The 20524-nt window shown below is 43.9% G+C and overlaps 1 protein-coding gene across 1 annotated transcript; it reads left to right on the top strand.

Annotated features, from left to right (window-relative positions):
• The first annotated feature begins 12385 nt into the window (after nucleotides 1-12385).
• On the top strand, nucleotides 12386-19973 carry ADCYAP1 (adenylate cyclase activating polypeptide 1). The gene is made up of 5 exons (XM_010958072.3): nucleotides 12386-12833; nucleotides 13164-13274; nucleotides 15415-15546; nucleotides 15997-16095; nucleotides 17165-19973. Exons 2-5 carry the CDS (start codon nucleotides 13165-13167, stop codon nucleotides 17352-17354), a joined length of 531 nt encoding a protein of 176 aa, XP_010956374.1. The 5' UTR covers nucleotides 12386-12833; nucleotide 13164; the 3' UTR covers nucleotides 17355-19973.
• Nucleotides 19974-20524: the final 551 nt, after the last annotated feature.

Below are 20524 nucleotides of genomic sequence, written 5' to 3'. Positions count from 1 at the left end.
ATGCATGCTTCCAGGGATCTCTTGACTTAAAAATATAAAAATTGTATTAGTTCCTATTAATTTATAAGTCATTAATTTATAACATATTATTGCTCTACCTGATTTTGAGGAGGATGTGAATACACTTCACAGGTAGAAATAAAACAGTTTATTGAGGTATAATTTATAGTAAAGTGCACACATCTTAAGTTTACAGCCTGATGATTTTTCCCTACATGTAGATCCATGAGGTGTGGCACATTTCTAGAAGGCTCTATCCTGCCTGGCTAATACTTTCCTCTGAAGGTAACTACTATACTTCTGTCATCATAGGTCAGTCACAGGCACAGTTTTAGTCACTTTTTAAGCATTATGGAGTTCTCTGTACCTGGTCACTTGCAAGTTTTTATGTCAGAGTGATGTAGCTTTCATAAAAGCCATTGAGTTCATCAACTATACCTCAATAAAAAAAAGTTTAGAAAATGTCAAAACAAAACAACAAACAAAGCCGTTGAAAGCAAGGAAGTAGCAGGGATACAAGTTTTCTTAAAAAATTTTTTTTTTTGATGTACAGTTGATTTACAATTTTGTATCAGATTCTGGTATATAGCATAGTGCTTTAGTTGTATGTATATATTCTTTTTTGCGTTTTTTTTTTGTTTTTTTTTTTTACTTTTTTGTGGGGTGAGATAATTAGGTTTTTTTTTTAATTTATTCTTCTTTGATGGAGGTACTGGGGATTGAACTCAGGACCTGGTGCATGATAGGCAAGCACCCTACCACTGAGCTGCACCCTCCCCCACCTTTTTTGTATTCTTTTTCATTACAAGTAACTACAAACCATTGAATGTAGCTCCCTGTGCTATGTAGTAGGACCCTGTTGTTTATCTATCCTGTATATAGTAGTGTGTATCCGTTAATACCAAACTCCCAATTTATCCCTCTCACCCCTTTTCCCCTTTGGTAACCATAAGGTTGTTTTCTATGTCTGGGAGTCTCTTTCTGTTTTGTGAATAAGTTCATTTGTGTATTTTTTAAGATTGTACATGTAAGGGACATCTTCAACATATGAATTTTGAGCAGACACAAACATTCAGTCCATAGCAGGAACTCAATAGACAACTGACAAAAATGCATTTTGGTTGCAGTTATTTTGATTGTCAGCTTCATGAAGGCAGAGAGTTTACATGTCTCATGCTTCTTATCTAGCCTCTCCAACACTTGCCGTTGTTAACTGACAAAAACTTGCTAATATTTTAATTTTGATTTGGCTTGAGCAGACGTGGTAGATAGCAGACACTGTGGACCTCAAGCTTCCATTGCTTTATGTACAGCTGTGGGTAATATTACTATGTTTAAGTTTTTATGTAATTCTGGGTTCCTCAAGCTCAAGATTTGGGACGTTTGCTTCTCATTCTGGTGGGGCTTGCTGATAAATGTAAAAGTTTGCACAAGATTAAGCTACAGTAAAAAAAGAACAGGTAAACTCTTTCTGGTTCTAAAATACGAGTGTGTCCCTGTAGCAGAGGCATTTGGAGAGGCAAGATGAGTGGTCCTGCCTTCAGAGTGTGGCTGACTTTCTAGGGCATCTTTCACTGAATCCAAGACTCTTGTGCCTCAAGGTACTTGGGTGCTCCAACCAAAAGGTCCTGTGGCCTCCTTCTTTTGTTCTCTGCCTGTCACTCCGAGAAATCTCTGGTTTCCTAAAGAGATTTTATTAATTTAGAAAAACATTTGCCTTCCTGGGACAGCCTCATTTATGAGGTGACTGTTGTGCGACCTCTGGGGTTTCTGTGTTCTAGTGCATGTAAACCATACGGACATCTCTACCCAGACCAGTCCATCTGTGCACCAGGCATCGAGCTGGCCCTGCAGCTTGCTGTTCTAACACACTGGTGAAGCCTCATGAGATCGAAAGCCCTTTACAAAGCATTAGACAGAGTTAACACTGGCCTTAACCTTTGAGGTCCCGTAACCACTTCCGTCCAGCATGGTTATTATGGTGGTCACGTTACCCAGCTCTGCTGTATTTAGGTACTCCCTTCCTTTTCAAAGTGCTTCCCAACATGCTTTAAGATATTAATTCTGGGCAGAAGTCCTGTGAAGGAGACCAGATTTTAATCCCAATTTACACATGAAAAATGATGGCAAAATGGAAACTGAGCATAAGGGTATATGTATAAAACAGGTAGAGTGCAGGCAGGACCAGATGCCCAGCGCTCTGTGACTAGCTTTACAGCCGTGCACTAGAACACTCCTCCTTTCCCAGCATCTCCTGGAATTAGCTGCACCTTTTTTAGAGAGGAGGTGATACCATCTGTGTTAGTTTCCTACAGCTGCTGTAACAAAGTGTCACAAACTCAGTGTTTCAGAACAACAGAAATTTATGGTCTTACAGTTCCAGTGGTTAGAAGCCCAAGTCAAGGTGCCCACTAAATCCTGTAGGGGAAGGAGCCTTCCTTGCCTCTTCCGGTTTCTGGCAGCCCCAGATATTCCTTGGCTTGTGACAGTATCATTCTCATCTTCACTTGGCACTATCCCTGTCTCTTCATCTAATCTTCCCTTTGTGCATATGTGTGTCTATGTTCAAATTTCCCCACATTATAAGGACTACACTAGATTAGGGCACAACCTAACCACCTCCTCTTAACCTGTAACATTGGCAAAGACCCTATTTTCAAATCCGATTACACTCTCAGGCACTGAGGGGTTAGGACTTCAACATATGTTTTTGGAGGACACAGTTCAATTCTGAACACTACCTCTTGAAAATTCTGACTAATGGCCTCAAACATGGCACTTAACCAAGCCTGCTTTCTAGACATTGTTCAGCCCTGATAATGACTACCTGAAACCTGGCATGGTTTATGAAGGCAAGGTGGGGGTCAGGAGACACTAATCTTTTTTTAAAATTGAAGCATAGGTGATTTACAATGTCGTGTTAGTTTCTGATATACAGCATAGTGATTGAGTTATACATATATACATTCTTTTTCATATTCTTTTTCATTATAGGGTATTACAAGCTATTGAGTATAGTACCCTGTGCTACAGAGTAAAACCCTGCTATTTATCTATTTTGTATATAGTAGTTTGTATCTGCTAATCCCAAACTCCTAATTTATTCCTCCCCTTCTTTTCCCCTTTTGTAACCGTAAGTTTGTTTTCTATGTCTGTGAGTTTATTTCTGTTTTATAAATAAGTTCATTTGAGGAGACACTAATCAGATGTCTGGACCTCTTTGGTCCCACAAAACATGACAACAAACTTTGATCATAAAGGAGCCAAATTCAACCACAAGTTAGATGATCCACCTCTGAATAATGCAAGATAAACTATACAGTCAGCCTCACTGAGCACAAATTTAACATCTTCAATCCATCTTACCAGTAATGACTTCATACGAGGATCTGACAGATACCCTGGACACAGCTGCTGTTGGCGGTTGCATTGCCTGGCTCTCCCCTCTGCTCTGTTTCTTCTCGCACTTGCCTTTGCTACGCCATCTTCTTAAATGTGTTCCTTGGTTCTGTTCTTTCTTCTGTCCTGGTTTGCCTTTAGCTTTCTTTCCAAGTGGAGGTCATAGATCAGACCTTCATGAGGAGAAGAATCCAATAGATGATTAGCATAGTATGAGACAAAAAGAAATGTCAGCAAAGAGGAATACACATTTATTGGAAATGTAATAAAGAAAAGCTGTGAATTATATCTTAAAATAAGCCTCATACTTAGTTTTCTTATTATAAAATATATATTCATTTAAAAAACCTTTAGGAAAAAAAATGAGGAAGCATTAGAAGAAAATAAAAAGAATCCATGATTGCCTTCATAATTCCAATGTGGGCAATGAACTTTGTTAATGTTTTGGCATATTCCTTCCAGATGCATATGTATAAACATTTTGTTTTTACAAAGTTGGTATTGTACATGTGGGTTTAAAATCTGCTCTCTGTCTCTTTCTGACAACATATTATAAGCATCTTCTTGTGTCATTAAAGATTTTTCTACAGCACCATTTCATTTCATCATTCTACAGTAGAAATGATGTTCCATTGTAGGGAAGTACTAAAAAATAAATCAGTCCCCTACTGTGGGGCTTTTTTAGGGTTGTTTTCAAATGTTCCTTAGTATAATCAGTGGTGCTATGAATAGGTTTATAGTTAACCTTTTGATAGATCTATGCTTATTTCCTCAGCATAAATTCATAGAAGTAAAATCAGTGGGTCAAATTTATACATAATTAACAAACTGCTCTCTGGAAAAGACGGATCAATTTACACTCCTGACAGCAGGGCTTGAGAGCTCATATTTCCTGGCATGTTTGATGATACAACATAGAAGAATTTTAAAAAATCATTCCAACTTGGTAAATTAAAAAAAAGACATTTTAATTTGCATTTGTATGACCATTTATATTGCATAGAATAGATCAAAGGAATAAATATGATACATAAATATAAGGAAATAAACACTATGTAATTTCCAATGGAAAGAGTAGGATATTGGGACAACTGACTACCCATTTGGAAAAACAAAGATCTTGTGCAAATTTATTGGCCACTCATATTTCTAATTTTGTGAATTGCCTGTTTATGTCATTCACCAACTTTGCATTTAGGTATGACTGTCTTTTCTTATGGTTTTGTAAGTGTTCTTTGTACGTTGAATATCTGAATTCAAATTTTCATGTTTGTTTTTCATAAGCAATGGCAACATTTTCCCAAGTTTTCCCATGCCATTTAACTGTATTTGTAAACTTTCTCTTAACACAGAGAAATTTTTACAATATTTTAGTCAATTTATCAATCTCTTACTTTCAGTTTCTTTTAAATTGCCAGTCTTAAAATTTTCTTTCCAATCCTGAAAGTGTGTACACATTTTCTGAGTGTTTTTGTGATTTTCTTTTACATTTAAATTTTGAATCCACTTGAATATGTTTGATGTTGTTATAGGACATGAAGTATTGATCTAATTTCTCTTTTTTCCAAATAGATAATTAGTTGTCCCATTGTTCTATTCTTTCCACTGGAAATTACATAGTAGTATTTACTACTTTATATTTATATACTTGATATGTTATTTCACCAGAACCATACTGCTTTAATAACGGCAGCTTTATCAGTTTTTTTTTACTTTTATCAAATTTTTAAACCTGTGAGGGCAACCATATTCATTACTTCTCTCTTTTAAAACGCTCTTTAAAATGATACTTACACATATTCTCTTCACTTATTTTTAAAATGTTAGGGAAAAAACAAGAAGAATTGTTCAAATATTGCCTTAAAACTCATGTTTTGTTAAATAATCATGTGCTTTTATGATAGTTGATGTTTCTTTCCCCTTTTATAATAAGGGTAATTATACAGGAATAACAGGGAGACCAAGCTGTAGGAGAAAGCACAGTAACTTTGGAAACAACCAGTCCGGGGTTGGAAACCTTTGTCATTTGTTGTTAGCTGTGTGCCTTGGTCAAGTTAATTCACCTTTAAGAGTCTCACTTTTTCCATTAGTAAAAAAAAAAGGAACAAAAATACCATATCTACCTCCCAGGGCAATAAGAGGATTAAATGGAGGTTGCTAACACAGGGCAAGTCACTGCCGTCAAAGGAGCCCAGGAAATGTTAATTTTTGTTCCCTTGTACTGCTCTAGGAGCTATTGTTTGTAAAATAACTTTATATATATCATCTCATTTGACTCAAAAAAATCTTGACTCATTGGTAATCATATGATTTCTGTGGTATTAAATTACATGATGATTTAATAAGATATGATGATACAATGGCTATTAAATGGTGATGTTACTTTTTTTTTTTTTTTACTTAAACACATCACTGAAACTTTTGCTAGACTCTTAGGTATGAGATCATCTTAAATAATGACTTGGTATGGCAACATTTTTTACCTTTTCAACAACTTGGTATATATAAATAAGAATATGTACACCATTAATGCACATATTTTAGAAGCATATCTATTCTATAAAGTAAAGCTCATATGTATGTGATATGTTTATAGTCTAACTAAACCATTTCTGTTAACAGCCCTTGATTCCCATTACATTAAACATAATTTTTAATTGAAAAATTAATAAGAAACTTATTCTCAGTTGAGTCAAATCACAGGCTAAACCTCATAATAAGTTAGTAATTTGTATTTATAATTACTCTGAAACAAATAAATACGTAAACTAGTATAATATACTGCCTTTTGTTAAGACAGTCTGAAGTCACTGAGACTTGAATTTGAGTCTCTGCATTACAATGTAGCAGCTATGTGATTTTTGGGTAAGTTACCTAAGCACTTGAAGTCTTAGTTTCTCATCTGTAAAATGGAATAATAATGGTATCTAGGAGAAAGATTGTTTGAGGGTAAAGGATGTAACTCTAACAAGCATTTATCATATGAAGTGTTCAACAGATAGTTCTTTTTGCTGCTGTCATTGCTGTTACTGACTGGTGAGCAGTGAAACCATGCAGCCCCACTGGAAGGAAGGACGTAAAAGAATTTGAAGAAATGATAACTGAAGTTACCAAATAGTAAACTCATGGCATTGTATTTCAAGCAGATGATAGCTTTTTAAAAAGTTAAATCATGCCTGCGTATTTCTGGGTGGAGAGAAGACACAGTTAAAAAGTATTTGTAGAGCTTTTATTACTAACACAAAGTGCTAGTAGCAAGGATGATGAAAAACAAAGGCTTCAAAAGTATTATTACAAAGACCTGTATTCACAGATACGGTTAAGCCTGAACCCAAAGAACAGAGGTTTGGGATGCTATGAACTCATAGAGCAATATTCCCTTTTGATTAATGCATAAAAGCTTTGTTTTATTTTGCACACAGATCTTCCTTCCAGCATTTTCAGAGGCTGTCACAAAAAAACTCATTTAAGATATTGGGTTTCCTGGATCCTCTCCAGGCTTTTCTTCCTGCATTTAAGACTTATATGAGCAGAAGACTTAGACTGAAGTAAAGAGAAGACTTTCTTCTCCTTGGCTTTTAAGAGGGTATGTTCCGGTAATCTCGGGAGAATCCAGCAGATGCTGCACAGTGAAGTATGGGGCATATACTTTTGGTACCAAGGTAGGGGAGGAAAATTCTTCCTTTCTTCCCTTTTAGGTTGTTTGGCTGGTCTAATAATTAAATTGATGTAAGACAGATTATGTCTATATAACAAGAAAAAAATCCCTCAATTTAATTTGTGTATGGAAGCCCATAGAAATGGGACTTCAAGAAGAGACCAAAGCAGGCAGCTTTTATACCTTCTGGACAAATTAACAATAAACCTGTGAGAAACTGATGAGACAAAGAAGTTTGGACTTGGGACAGTAAATTAGTGTAGAAGAAGTTTGTTTATATATCTTTAGCCCTAAATTCTCTATCTCTGGTAACTGGGACGCCCCTTTTACCTCCTGGGAGAGGAAGGGTACCTTTCATGTGGGAGATTTATTTCCTGCTTTCAGGAGGACAAAGGAAGGTCAGAGTGTCTCTCTTGCACCAGCTGTTTCTTAAGTAGCTTTAATTCAAAATAATCAATATGCCAAAGTGGCATATTTGGGGGCAGGTTGCCCTGAACCCCATCACCAGTAAACTAATGTTCAGAGAACCAGGCCTTAGAAGAGCCATGAATGTAAGATAGTTAAAATCACTCACACCAGCAGCAAAGGGTTGATCCTAGTTTTTGCTTCTTGAGAGTCTGCTTTGTCTTAAAGCAACTGGCAGAATTCCTCGGCTCTGTGAACATGCAATTCTGTTCTTGAATTAGAGGGATGCTTTTGCTCATGCGGTCTGGAAAGGCTTCCTTGGCTGATGTTTTTCAGAGTGGGTGAAGCACTAAATTCTGAAGGTCAGAGAAGTCATGACACATGCTGGGTAAGCTGTCAGCTCCTCCATCGTGAGTTCAGAAGGGCGTGATGCAGACAGTCCAGTAAGCGATAGTCATGATGGTCTGCTGCAGAACATTTGGGTTTCCCTACAGGTGTAATTGGTAAGAAGTGAGTCATTGGTCATCACATTTTCTGGAAGTCAGAAGAGGAAAAATTTAGAGTGAAACTGAGTACAGTGTTGTAATTTACTCTTGTCACTCATATGAGAGGATGATGCTTTGTCTTGAGCTTCCTCGCTGATAAAGCTTACTATGGCCTGGTTCTCATGCTAAGCACTGACTAGGGATGAATAGAATGGAAATATAAGACTTTTCCAATCTGATTTCATGTTGTTTATACTAGGAATGTATAAAGATGCTGTGTGCAGATATGTGTACCATATCCTTTCATATGGTTAAAAAAAAAAACCCAAACCAAAATAGTCCATTGGGTAGGGAATGGGGCTGGTGGTGGTACAGGGCAAGGGGGAGAGCTTCATAGCCAAAGAAAGGAAAAGTGAACACATGGAAACTGTGTAGGTTGAGTAGCTAGGCCAGAAGGAAAGTCGTGGAAATTTCCTTATCCTAGGGAACAGTCTTGCCTATGTTGTAAAGCTAATGTTGTCAAGCCATCTGCAAATTCAAACTTTCAGTAAATTTACTAGACATATTCCTCCTGTTTGAATACAAAACTCCACTTTTTCAAGGGCTAAAGAGTTCCTTAAAATCAAGTGTTGATCGAGGGTTCAAGGCTTGAAACTTGAAGGAGATAGATGTGTCTGTGGCCAGGAAAAACAGTTCAGGGAAGCATTAGTGTGACTTGTAGCTAGCATCCACTACTTCAGACCAAAATTTATGTTTTCATATCTTACGGATGAACGGGATAAAGAGGAATTGATACATTAGGGGCTTGAAATTCAAGATCTTTGATGATTTCCAACAAATATTTCCAAACAGCCTCTTCTGGGTAGGTCACAGCTTAGCCTGAAAGGGACGTCTTCTGTCCCTCTGACTCACAGACTACATAGGCGAGACCTTCCACTCTAAAGATTTCCGTGGTACCACTAGCTTTTCCATCCGAACATGATTCCAGATATACGCCATTCTTTGCTTCCATGGTCGGGAAAGAAACTTTGTTGCCTGGGAGGAGGGGCTGTCGGAAAGAAGACTTGAAAAGTCCTTTGTGTTATCAGTAAATAGGAAGTTCTAACTCTAGGGTCCCTCCCTTCGGCCCCTCCCTCTTTTCACATGTCATTTTCAATTATATATGGGCGATTTGAAGGCTTCTCTCTCGCTCTAAGCCTGTCACCTTAGGAGGATATAAAAATCCTTCTGGGAAAGAAACCGGGCAAGAACAGGACAAAAGCGGAAGGCTCTGCCCCCTTTCCCCCAACCCCCACTCCTCAATTCTCTCAGTCTCCCTCCTCTTCTCCCTTCTTCCTCAAAGGTTGCATTAGTTGAGGGTCCTCCGTTCCCGTGGCCCAGGCCCCACCCCTCGCTTTAAGCCAGGTTGGTGCCTTCATTTGCAGTGAGTGAACAAGTGCACACATGCCGCCGCGGTTTCCTGCGCGGGCCCCGGGCCGGGACACCTTATCAACTCGCTCCGGGGTGGATCCGGGCCTCTCCAGCCTGGCGTTTTGGCCTGACTTGCGCCTCCTCCTCGCCGCTCCCCAATGGCCCCAGACATAAAGGTCCCCTGAAAGCAGGGTTAAAGCTCGAGTTAGAATGCTCCGGAGATTAGAAGCAAATTACCGAGGTCGGGGCACATGGGGGTAGTTCTGGTCCTTGAGACATCGGTGGCCCCATAGTCCCCTCCATCTAAAAGAAAGCAGAAAGGGCTTGCGCTCGCGCCGAGGGTCTGCCGAGGCACGGGTGCAGACCCAGACGCTTGAAGTTCTCGACGGTCCCCAGCATCTAGTGCCTTGATTTCCTCAGCCTTCCCAGAAAAGCCAGGCCCAGGGGCCCAGGGTTAGAACTTTCGAGAATAGGACAGCATCCTTGCCCACAGGACAACAAAGTCGCCTAATAGGAAACGGTCAGTGACACTAAAGTTCCGCGGGATGATCCTGTCCGGGGTTCGAGTCCCCCAGGCAGCTGTGGGTAGGGGCTGGGCAGGTCTTTGGGCTGTGCTGAGCGATGCATGGCTCTCCAAAGCTTGATTTTTTGGTGTTCAGTGACCATGAATCTCAAATTAAATTCTCTGCCTAGTTTTTCACTTCAGTGAATGGGTTCCGGCCTCGAGGCCAGTAATTCGGGCGTGCTGGGCCCTGAGACCCCGCGCTCACAGCGTTCACGCTGAGAAGAGACGAGTGGCACAGCCTTTGTGAACCAGAGGCGCAGTTCGGATTCTTGCGGTCCGTGGAGCTGGCAGTTCGTCATCCCCCGCATCAAGTTAACGGCGTTTGCGGTCTTCCTCCTTTAATAGGCCATGAAGTCAACAAACTCCCCACATGGTGGCTCCCTTTACTAAAGTTGAGTAGTGAATTTGCACAAGCAGTCTTGGAAATTTTCAAATATTTCTACAGATTGAACTCATTTCAGAATTCGCGTGGGAGGAAAGAGTAAGGATTTTAATCGGGTCCACCTTTGACGTGAAGCGAGGCGGAAGACAGGAAAGCCACAGGCGGTAATAGCTTTGGTCTCTGCTTGATTATCCGGTCGTGTTCACCGCCAGCTTTTTGTGTGTGAGCTTACTCCAGAGGCAGAGCGGACACGCAGCACACGCATGTAAACACTCCAACATAACTCAGCGAACATATGCTGTGGAGACAAAGAGGTATATCCCCATGTAGATGTGGTTTGAATCTTTATTGCAGAAAGGCAATCTGGAGCATCCCCAGGAACAAACTAAGAGGCAGTGGCAGTTTCTGGACAATCATGGCCAGGACGAAGCAAAACTGTCTTCTTGGAGGAAGTATTAAATCTCAAATAAGAGAGTGGGAAAGGCATGAGAATGAGAAGCATTATAATTTTGTCCTAGAAAAAGCATGCAGAACCAATATAGCTTGTTTTATTGTTAGATCTAAATCATAGTAACAGGAAATACTCTCACTAAATGCATTTCCTCTAATTTCTGTATAAGATCCAAATAATTAAAATGCACGCTAATGGTTATCGATGGCTCTGTTTCCTTTTTAAAAGAAATAGATTAGAGTTCTCTTACTGGAGTAGAAATTTATGAATCTTCTTAAATTACCCAGGGACTTGGAAGCCTCCAGGTGGATGTGGTCTTCCCTTATTGCTTTCTTCTCCCTAAGTCATTTTCAGTTAAAAAAATTTTAACAATCCCCAATAGAGGGATTCCCGTTAGAAACCCTCAGCAAGTGAACTTGTACTGGGAATTCTCGTGCTTCCAAGTCTGTATTTCCTCCAAACAGAACTCAAGTTGTAAATAAAGGGGAAAAACACACTTCTCACTGCCAGATTCTTAAAGTTTTATTTGTTGTGGAAAATAAAACTTCACAATTGAAATGTTTTAAATTAGTAAGAGGCACAGGCCATCTAGAGATTACAAAACCAGGTCTAATAGAATGCTCTTTACTCAAATCTAGGCAGATTTTGGACAGTTCTCAGCATTCATGGACACTGCAAGGGAGGGATGTATCTGAACAGCAGGATGACTTGGACCATGAATAGCCACAATAAAGGCACCAGGACAAAATCTTCAGAGTTAGAGGCTCTGGTGAAAAACTAAACTAGTGGCAATTTTCAATGTTTGCAGCATCTGCGACCAAACAGTTCAGCACTCAAAGCCTGGACAGCTCCACAGGCCATGCTCCGGACGCGGCTTTAACTCTAATCAATCTACTTAGAGCCAGACTGTCAACTACAGCCAGACTCATTAGCGATTTACTGAAAATCCTCCAAGACTTTCCTTTAAAAACAAAACGACTCCCACATTTAATTGTCCATCTAAAAGAACATACGCAAAAAATTAGGAGATCTAAATTAAATTTATTAATAGGAGAGCTTGATGATGCTTAATTCCAAAGACCAGAGCTCTGATTGCTGGGGCTTGATGAAAAAGCAAAAAGAAATAATAGGGACATAGTTAAAACCACGATTTTCACAATCCTTAAAGTCCTATAATTTTTTTACCCATCCTTGAGAAATGGGTAAAACTGAAAACAAATAAAATAATTACACTTCTTAAAAATTGTACTGTATGAGTGAAAGGTGTTTATGAGAAGTCGATGACTCCGGATCTTATCATCCTAGAGGACAGCACAGAATAGTTAATATGTTCCTTGAGGGACTTGGATGCTGACGTCTTTTTCTGATACCCGATCATTACGTGACTGAAAAAAAAAAGGAAGTCATTCCATGAATAAAAATCGGAGCGCAACAGTGCAACAAAATATTCTGTACTTAAAGGCCATAGGCAGACAGATGTTGACAAGGAAGGCTTTCCTAAAACCATGTTGAGAGATTTCTGCTAACTGCACATATAAATAGGAGGAGAGGGCCGGTCACCTCTGTAACCACCGGCAGCAGCAGCAGAAGAAGCCAAAGCTTCAGACGCAGCCAGAGGGGCCTCTGAACAGAGAAGGCGCTGCCGACTCGCGGAGCTGCCTGACCGGGCGACTCCCACAGACTCCGGCCGCGCCGAGGCCCTCTCTCTCTCCTTCCTCTCCTTCTTCGACTTTTCCTCTTTCCTTATCACTTCTTTCTCCCGGTGGATTTACGGCCACTTTGCCCCCCACCCCCGCTTAGCTCGTCGCCTCCTCTTTCTTCCTTCTACATCTCTCTCCTCGCCTTCTCTCGGTGTCACCCTCCTTCCTAGTTCTGTGCATCTACAAACTTTTGAACAGAATACTGGCCTCAGCAAACAAGTCCTCCAACTCCTCCTGCTGCTGCTGCTCCTTCCGGCGGCTTCTGCTTAGACACTAACGCCAGACCGTGATGCTCCTTGAGCTGTGACTCCAGCGCAGAAACTTGGAGAAGCCTTTTGCCGGCCGTCCTACTTGGCAGCAAACCCTCTCCTAGCAGCGGTAAGAGTTGAATGGTAAGGGGGGGAAAATCTTACCAAACCAAACAACTCACTTGACAGCTAGTTCTTTCGCCGGCTTCAGGGCACGAGTTAGCTATCCTTCTCACTTGGTCTAGCGAGTTATTGGGCACTGGGTTTACACATATACATGCATTTTCTAACTACAGCGAGAAGGAAGAGGCAGGCGAGCGGGTTGTCGTTAGGCGGTATTCAACATAGGGAGCCGGAGGTGAGCTCCATCCCTCCCCTAGCTCGGGGAGTTTCTCGGGTTTGGTGGGCAGAAGGCAAGCTAGTCCTGAGTGCTGTGTGCTCTCTTTCCCGTCCTGCGCAGAATGACCATGTGTAGCGGAGCGAGGCTGGCCCTGCTGGTTTACGGGATAATAATGCACAGCAGCGTTTACTGCTCACCTGCCGCCGCAGGACTCCGGTTCCCTGGGATCAGGTAAGTGCTGGCCGCCCGGGCTGAGCTGAGGCTGGGGCTTCCCTTCCCCTGACACCTCTTCGTGGTCGCCTTCCTGCAGTTCCTCGGTCCGGGCCACGACCATCTCCCCATTCACCACCACTCCGCTGCCGCCAGCCTGGGTCCGGCCGAGGGTACCCGTCCCTGGCTCAGCCCGAGGACAAGGGCAGGCTCCACTAGGGCTCCGCGCCCCTCCCCCAGCCCGCCGCAGCCTAGGGGCCCGGGTGGAGCGAGCGCACTTCCGCGGACTGGAGAAACCTCCCCTTCCCCAGCCCCGCCCGCGGGAGGGGGGCAGGGCAGGGCCCGGAGCTTGACTTCTTTTTCCTATTCTTAGCTGGAGCTAGGAGAACTTCGGCTCATGGAGCCAGGTTGGAGGGGCTGGAGAGCGACGCTCCTGTGGACTTTGCTTTGTTACAGCTTGTTCCGGACTATCGGGGCGGGGTCTCCCTCCCTCTCCTCTGCTCTGCTCTCCCTCTCACCTCTATTCGATTTTTTCCCACTGGAGGAGCTTTCTCTCAAGTGATAACGTTTTACGCCTGCATTTTGAGTCTTGGGGAGGGGGAGTGTTGGCCGAGTAGAGTTAAGAAGACGCGATGTGAGAGATGGAAAAACAAGTATGAGTCTGAGAGGGAGGGGGAGAAACGGATGCTAGGAAGGAGGAAGAGAAAGCTAGCAGGCAGCCAGTACCGGGACGGTAGCCCTACCCACCCCAGGTTGGAGTAATTCTGGATTTTTCTTAATTCCTGGTTTCTAATTGGTCGGCGATGCCCGGGTTCCCCGCCGCAGCCCTAAAGTCCCGGGCCTGTCCGCAGGAGAGTGGAAGCTCGCCCCGCAGCGCAGCGTCTGCGCCACGCGGTCCAACGGGCTCCCGGTGGCACGGAGCGCGCGTTCTGCCCGCAAAGCTGCTCCTCCGAGCCGCGCCCAAGTATGTTAGTCTTAGGGGCCGCTGACCATTGACTTGGCCGAAGAGGGTTCTGGCTTCGGCATTAGGACTCCAGCACTTGGGCATGGGACAGGGATGGCAGTGCCCAGAAAGAACCGGGAACGTGGGGCAGCTGGGCCAGGGCATCCAGGCGCGTCGCCGAGGAAAGGCTGGGTATGGGGCGGGCGCAGGCATGTGCCTGCTTCGCCCTTACCTCTTCAGGGATGGTGGAAAGGCGAGCGGAGTAATGAAGTATGACTAACCTCTTCTAAAGAGTGCTACTTGCCTTGGCCGCTTTCCGAGTCTCTCCAGAAGCCAAAAGCGAGGGGTTTTTGTATTTTAACCCACCTCTCGCGTCCTATATCAAGGATTGAGGCAGTAGACGAGGGCGATTGCGAGATCCCTGTTGACCCGCTGACCCTTTCCCTTTGCATGGGGGTTGAAATGCGGTTCTGCCGTACCGCCACCACTGACAGATTAGCGCGAACTACTTACTGTACTTAAAAGGCCTATTTCACCCCCAGCTATTTTCAAAGTCCCGCGTGCCTAGCACTTTCTCCGGGCGAGAGGCACCGGAGGGCGGGGAGACGCCACAGAATGAGCCGCCGCCAAACAGGCTAAATTCAGGGGCATCTATTATTCATATTCCTGCCAGATCCTCTCCCGCCCAAAATAGAAGCCGGAGGTTCTCCGTGACCTACATCTGCGCGGGGAAGGGCTCCCCTGGGCTCGGAGGCTGGGTGGGGGTGGCTGCCTCGTTGGCCGCCTGACTCCCCAGCCATCCACCCTCTCTGGCTCCGGGCCTACCCCATCCGGTCTTCGCTTGGCCAGCGCCTTGTCTCCCAGGGCCTTTCTCGTACCCGCCCGAGGATACTTGTGGAGGTTGGCTCAGGCACCAGGCCGGGAGCCGGGCGGTCCTCTACCGCGGCCAGGTGTGCGAGGTCAGCGGAGAAGCCTCCGCTTCCCAGTGCCAGCTGAGGCCGCGGCCCCGGCCCCGGCAGAGAAACCTTTCCCCGCGACAGGGGGGTTGGGAATTTGTTGGGTGTACTACCCCCAACCCACCCGGAGAAGACGCAGTTCTCCAAGGGGGGCTTTTAGGAAGACAGAAAGTCGTGCGAGCCCCTAGGGGTCTTCAGGTCCTCGCAGAGCCGCAGAAGGACCTGCATTGACCACTCCTTCTGCCCCCGGCTACTCCGGCAGGCCGGAGGACGACGCGTACGACGAGGACGGAAGCCCGCTGCAGGACTTCTACGACTCGGACCCGCCGGGCGTGGGGAGCCCCGCCTCCGCGCTGCGCGACGCCTACGCGCTCTACTACCCCGCGGAGGAGAGGTAAGTCCGCGCCGCCCCGGACTGAAGGGGGAAGAGCAGGGGGTCGGCCCACGGAGTAGATTCTTTTTCATAAAAGCCCTAAAGCCTCTTCTCCCCGGCTGATTCCCACGAAAGCGACAGAAAGTTAGTAGCATGTTAGTCTGAGTGGACAGGAGGGCCGCGTGGGGACTGAAAGGTCTGTGGCCCAAGGAGTGGCAGTGAGTGCGCACCCGGGCCGGACTCCACACCCAAGGTCCTGGGAGGGCAGGACGAACTCCGGTACCTGGCACTCATTTACGGGAACATCCCAAGAGTTATTCCCGAGTGCTCTGCCTGTGGAGGTTTCCCTGTTAGCCTTCCTGAGCACCGACTGGTGCGCGTGCCCACCGGGGTGAGGGTTGTGTGTGTGCTGGGGCGGCCACTTGGGGACAGAGTTTGTGACCCCGGGTGCGCACTTTGCCTCCCTGTTAGAGATGTCGCCCACGAGATCCTTAACAAGGCCTACCGAAAAGTTCTGGACCAGCTGTCCGCCAGAAAATACCTGCAGACGCTCATGGCCAAGGGCGTGGGGTAAGAGTTTGCGAAAGAGTTAACCAGCGCGCGATAGCACGCGCGCGCCGAGATGGGTGTCGGTACGAGCGCGCGCGGGGGGGGGGGCGGTGCAGCTTTACGTCCGTGCGTGCACGTGGGCTGAGGATGCGTCTGCGCCGGGCCAGTTCCCGGCCACAGGTGAAGGTTCGGAGACCGCGCCTTAAGTTTAGTCAGAGAACTCGGGAATGGGGCGAGGAAAGGGGAGGGCAGGAAAACCAGGGAGTCTGATTCGTTTTGAATAATTAAAAAAAGAGAGGGTACCCCCCTTCCCCAACAAGGCCTTCAAAACCTTCAGGCTTAGTGGGACGATTGCTAGAATATTCTCTAAGCATGACTTTCTTTTTGCTCGCATTTCTTTTACTGTAAATTCAAATCGAAACAAACAAAGCCTCAAATTTGGACACAGTTTTTGCTCGTGCCAGACAAATCCAGAGCACAGGGCTCGCGTGAAGCATCTCTTAGCAGAAGGCAACGTTTTAATAAAACCCATGGGACGACAGGTTTCATTTCTCGCAATGAATAATTAATGCGATGAAAAATATTGCCTACAGCCTGTCGACTTATATTACTATCACGTGTTTCAACTTAGCGTGCAGAAGTGTACTCATGTCTGACTAGGAATTGCCTGACCTATGTAAAGTGAAATAGCAGCAGCCAACGTGGCATTTAGGGCTCTTTGGTTATTTTCTTTGTACGTGGGAAGTTAGAGAAACAGGACAATTGGGCACAAAAGCACGGGTGGTCAAATCTCAGAGCGTTTGGAAAGAGGTTGGGCTTAAATCGCTTGCCTTTGTCCTGGACCTCACTCCGGGGCCCCGTCTATAAGACCTTAGTACCGGGAAATCCTCGATAGGGAGGGAGGAGTCAGGGGTTCCCTTCGCAGCCCTCCCTCCGGCTGCTGTCTGGCGGAGCGAGGCGGCGCGGTGGTCCCTGACAGCCCGCGCCCTCCCCGAAGGCTCCCGCGTGGGGTGGGGCCCGCCTGCTCCCCGCAGCTATTCAGTCTGTGTCTCCCGCCCCGCCACCCTCTTCCTGACCCCTTTCCTTGCAGTGGGAACCTAGGCGGCGGCGCGGACGACGACTCGGAGCCCCTCTCCAAGCGCCACTCGGACGGAATCTTCACCGACAGTTACAGCCGCTACCGGAAACAAATGGCTGTTAAGAAATACTTGGCGGCTGTCCTAGGGAAAAGGTATAAACAAAGGGTTAAAAACAAAGGACGCCGAATAGCGTATTTGTAGCGATGAGTTACCAGCTACCCTGTGTATACAGCCCTGACACAATGAAACGTCATTTTCCCAACTGACTGAACAGTCATCGCTCATGTGTTCTATCCAAACATGTATTTATGTATGAAGTAAAGCCATTAAATGAATATTTTGATAATAATACTGTTTTTCTTTTTACAAAGCACTAGAGAATGCACAGATATACTTTGTGGACCAATTATTGATATTGATATATATATATATTACAAATGTATATTAAGAATATATATAAGTATAATAGACAGGAGTTCGTACAAAGTGTGCACAAGGATTGAAAATTCGCCTGAGCTGTTTGTTTTTATATAAAATAAATAGAGAAATAGACAATCATTGTTTTGAATAGTACTCCTATTTTTGTAAACTGGAATTAAAAGGATAGTATTTTTATCCACGACAGGACTGAAGATATTAATACTGACCATTTGCTACTGTACATAAACAGTGATGCCCTGCTCCAGGGAGATTTTGAGGTATGATTTGGGAGAATGCTGAAGGGCACTCTTTCTTTCCCAGCGAGTCTCTGGGGCAGGCTGCTTCAGTCCCAGCTGAACTCAGCTAGGCACTGTGCCCCTTGCTGGGTGGCAATTCCAATACTTAAGCTTTCTTTGATTCTATTTTTATGTGTATTTGTGTCTCTTCAGACTCAGCCCAGAAGGAAATTCTCCCGATAAAACAACAGCTGGATCCAAATTGTGCTTCTCCCCAGAATTCATACCACTCCCTGGGGGAGGGGTTGGGGGATTGTACAGAGGAGAGAGAGTTGAATAGGAAGCTCCCTTTTCTGTACTTCCAGGGAACCCACTATCCCAAGGTTAGGGCAATTGAAACAGTGAAGGAAATGTAGGCATATTGGAAGAGGCAGAGCATAAGGCAGTAGGAGCAGGACCCTGGAAAGGGGCTGGTTTGGGGCTGCCCCAGGTCTGGGAGCTGGGGGTAAGTGGAGTCCCCCACCTTAGGTCCCCTGCCTGCCTGACTTTGGGCGCTGGGTATTGGAAATGGATGCAAAGTACAATGTGTTTTTCTCCAGTGCTGTCCATGCTTCTCATCTTGTGCAATGGCTGGGATCCTTCCCTTTGAACCCTGCTCTGTGGGAGCTACCCTTTTATTTCGTGTTTTTCTGAAGATGCCTCTTTCCCACCCTCCGCAATGTTTAAGCACTGTTTACCGTTTTTCATTCACTTCTCTGAAACCTGTGAATGCTTCTTACTTTTTTTGTTGTTTGATGCTAGCACTTATTGTAAAGTGTAGGAACCCCTGTGTAGTTACCACTAAGTAATGATGCAGTAAATATGAATCTTTTGTTTCTTGTTGATTGAGTTTGTAGATAAAATGTATTTTTCTACATTATGGCTTATTGCTTAGTAAAATTTATTTCATAAAACCAACCTTTGTCATATTAGCATGTGTAGTGTTCACATGTTGCTCAGTTGTACTGATAAATTATTTAAACCTCATCTTCATATGTATGAGTACTATCTTATGTTTGTGGTCAAGAATGAGGTAAGCAAGCTCCAACAGCCCCTGAGAATGTCCCCTTGTATCCTTCTTGGCTACAGAAAGCAGGTCTGTCTGTTTCCTATCAATTCCTTGAATCTGTCAAGTAATCTCTATAAACAAAGGAACCTTCACCCAGCAACCAGATGAAGCAACAACAGGCAAACCAGACAGCCAAATCCCCAAATTTCAGGCACCAATTCTTTGGGGGGGGGTAGAAAAAGAAGAGTAAACATTAACTTGTAAAGTTTAAAGGACCTTTCCTTTTCCTTTACGGATTTGATCAGTATGAAGTCACAAATCAATGAAAACAGAACTGGATTTGCATTCCCAGGCGGGATGGATGCTGCCAGGGGATCATATTGCAAACAGTGAAAGCACAGAGGCATTCGATCTATGCCCGAGTCCTGTGTGTGGGATCAATCTTTCTTTAATTCTGTAGTCTCCTCAGGCAATGTGACACAGGAAGCAGTTTGCAGCTTTAGTGCCTTTCTTCGCCTTTTAAATCGCCACGAATCACAGATGGCTATTTAGTGGCCCTACAATGCTGCAACACATCGGCTTGCATTTTAGTCTTAATTATTTGTTTCTTGGATAACGGGCAGAGTTTTCTGTATTTGTGTCAGCTGTTAGTGGTGAAATAGGGCTCTAGTTAACCTTTTCTTTATGAAGTCTAATTTAGTGTCCCCGTGGCTAGTTGCAAGCATTTACAGTGATCACCCAGTTTAATCTTTTGTATACTTTTTAGAAATGCCAAGAGCCTTACTAACCTGGAGCAGATTTATGATATAGTGATAATTTAGGTAGATGTTAGTCTTGAAGCTCTTATTTTGTGTGCAACTGAGTATAAAAGCATCTTACCCAAGTATTATTACACACATGATATCTATCACTAGGACTTTGATAACTGTCATATAAAGTGTGTAAAATTTGTATGAATAAATTTTTGTAAACAATGCAACTTCGTCTAATGTGTGAAGAAAAAAAGGTATTCAGGAAATAACTACTTTAAAATCTCTTAAAGTATTACATATTTCTTTAGCAGCCGTAAGGTTTTTCATGTCTGGAATATATATTTAATCTTCCATGTATTTTCATAAACTGTACTTTAATATCTGCTTGATGGGTTATTGAATTCGACTAAAAATTTAAACTAGCTATTCAGATGGAGATGCCTAAGAAGATGTTAAGCTCATAAATAGGCACAGATGTTGGAACCTTTATAGGATGCTCAGTTTAGGCTAATTTCCATCCCCTAGTGTGTAAATACATTGCTCAGCATTCAGAAAGTTGCTGTCCAGTTGTGGGAGACAGTACCTGGGTATTAGTTACGCTTCTAAAATAGCAGTCTAACATTGTTATAAGTAACTCTGCAGACTAAATTGGTCTCCATAAAGTTCTGTATAAAAATGACTTAAATACTCAATTGTGGAGGTTTTAAAATGTTTTTCGAGATCTACAAACAACTATCTTTGATTAAAATGCTTTGGATAGAAGGAAAAAGAGCATGAGTAAGCAAAAGCAGAATATCTTTGAAAGAAAATGTACTTTGAAGCCCAGGGCAAAATGTGAAAAGTCACTTTTGGATTATTTTATTAATTATTGTTAACAAACTTTAAAGCAAAGCCTTCACATGAAATTCCCATAAA

The sequence above is a fragment of the Camelus bactrianus genome, chromosome 24 (genome assembly GCF_048773025.1).
Source record: "Camelus bactrianus isolate YW-2024 breed Bactrian camel chromosome 24, ASM4877302v1, whole genome shotgun sequence".
NCBI classification, from domain to species: domain Eukaryota; kingdom Metazoa; phylum Chordata; class Mammalia; order Artiodactyla; family Camelidae; genus Camelus; species Camelus bactrianus.
Note: the sequence above shows the minus strand (reverse complement) of the source record. Positions and strands in the feature narration are given on the sequence as shown.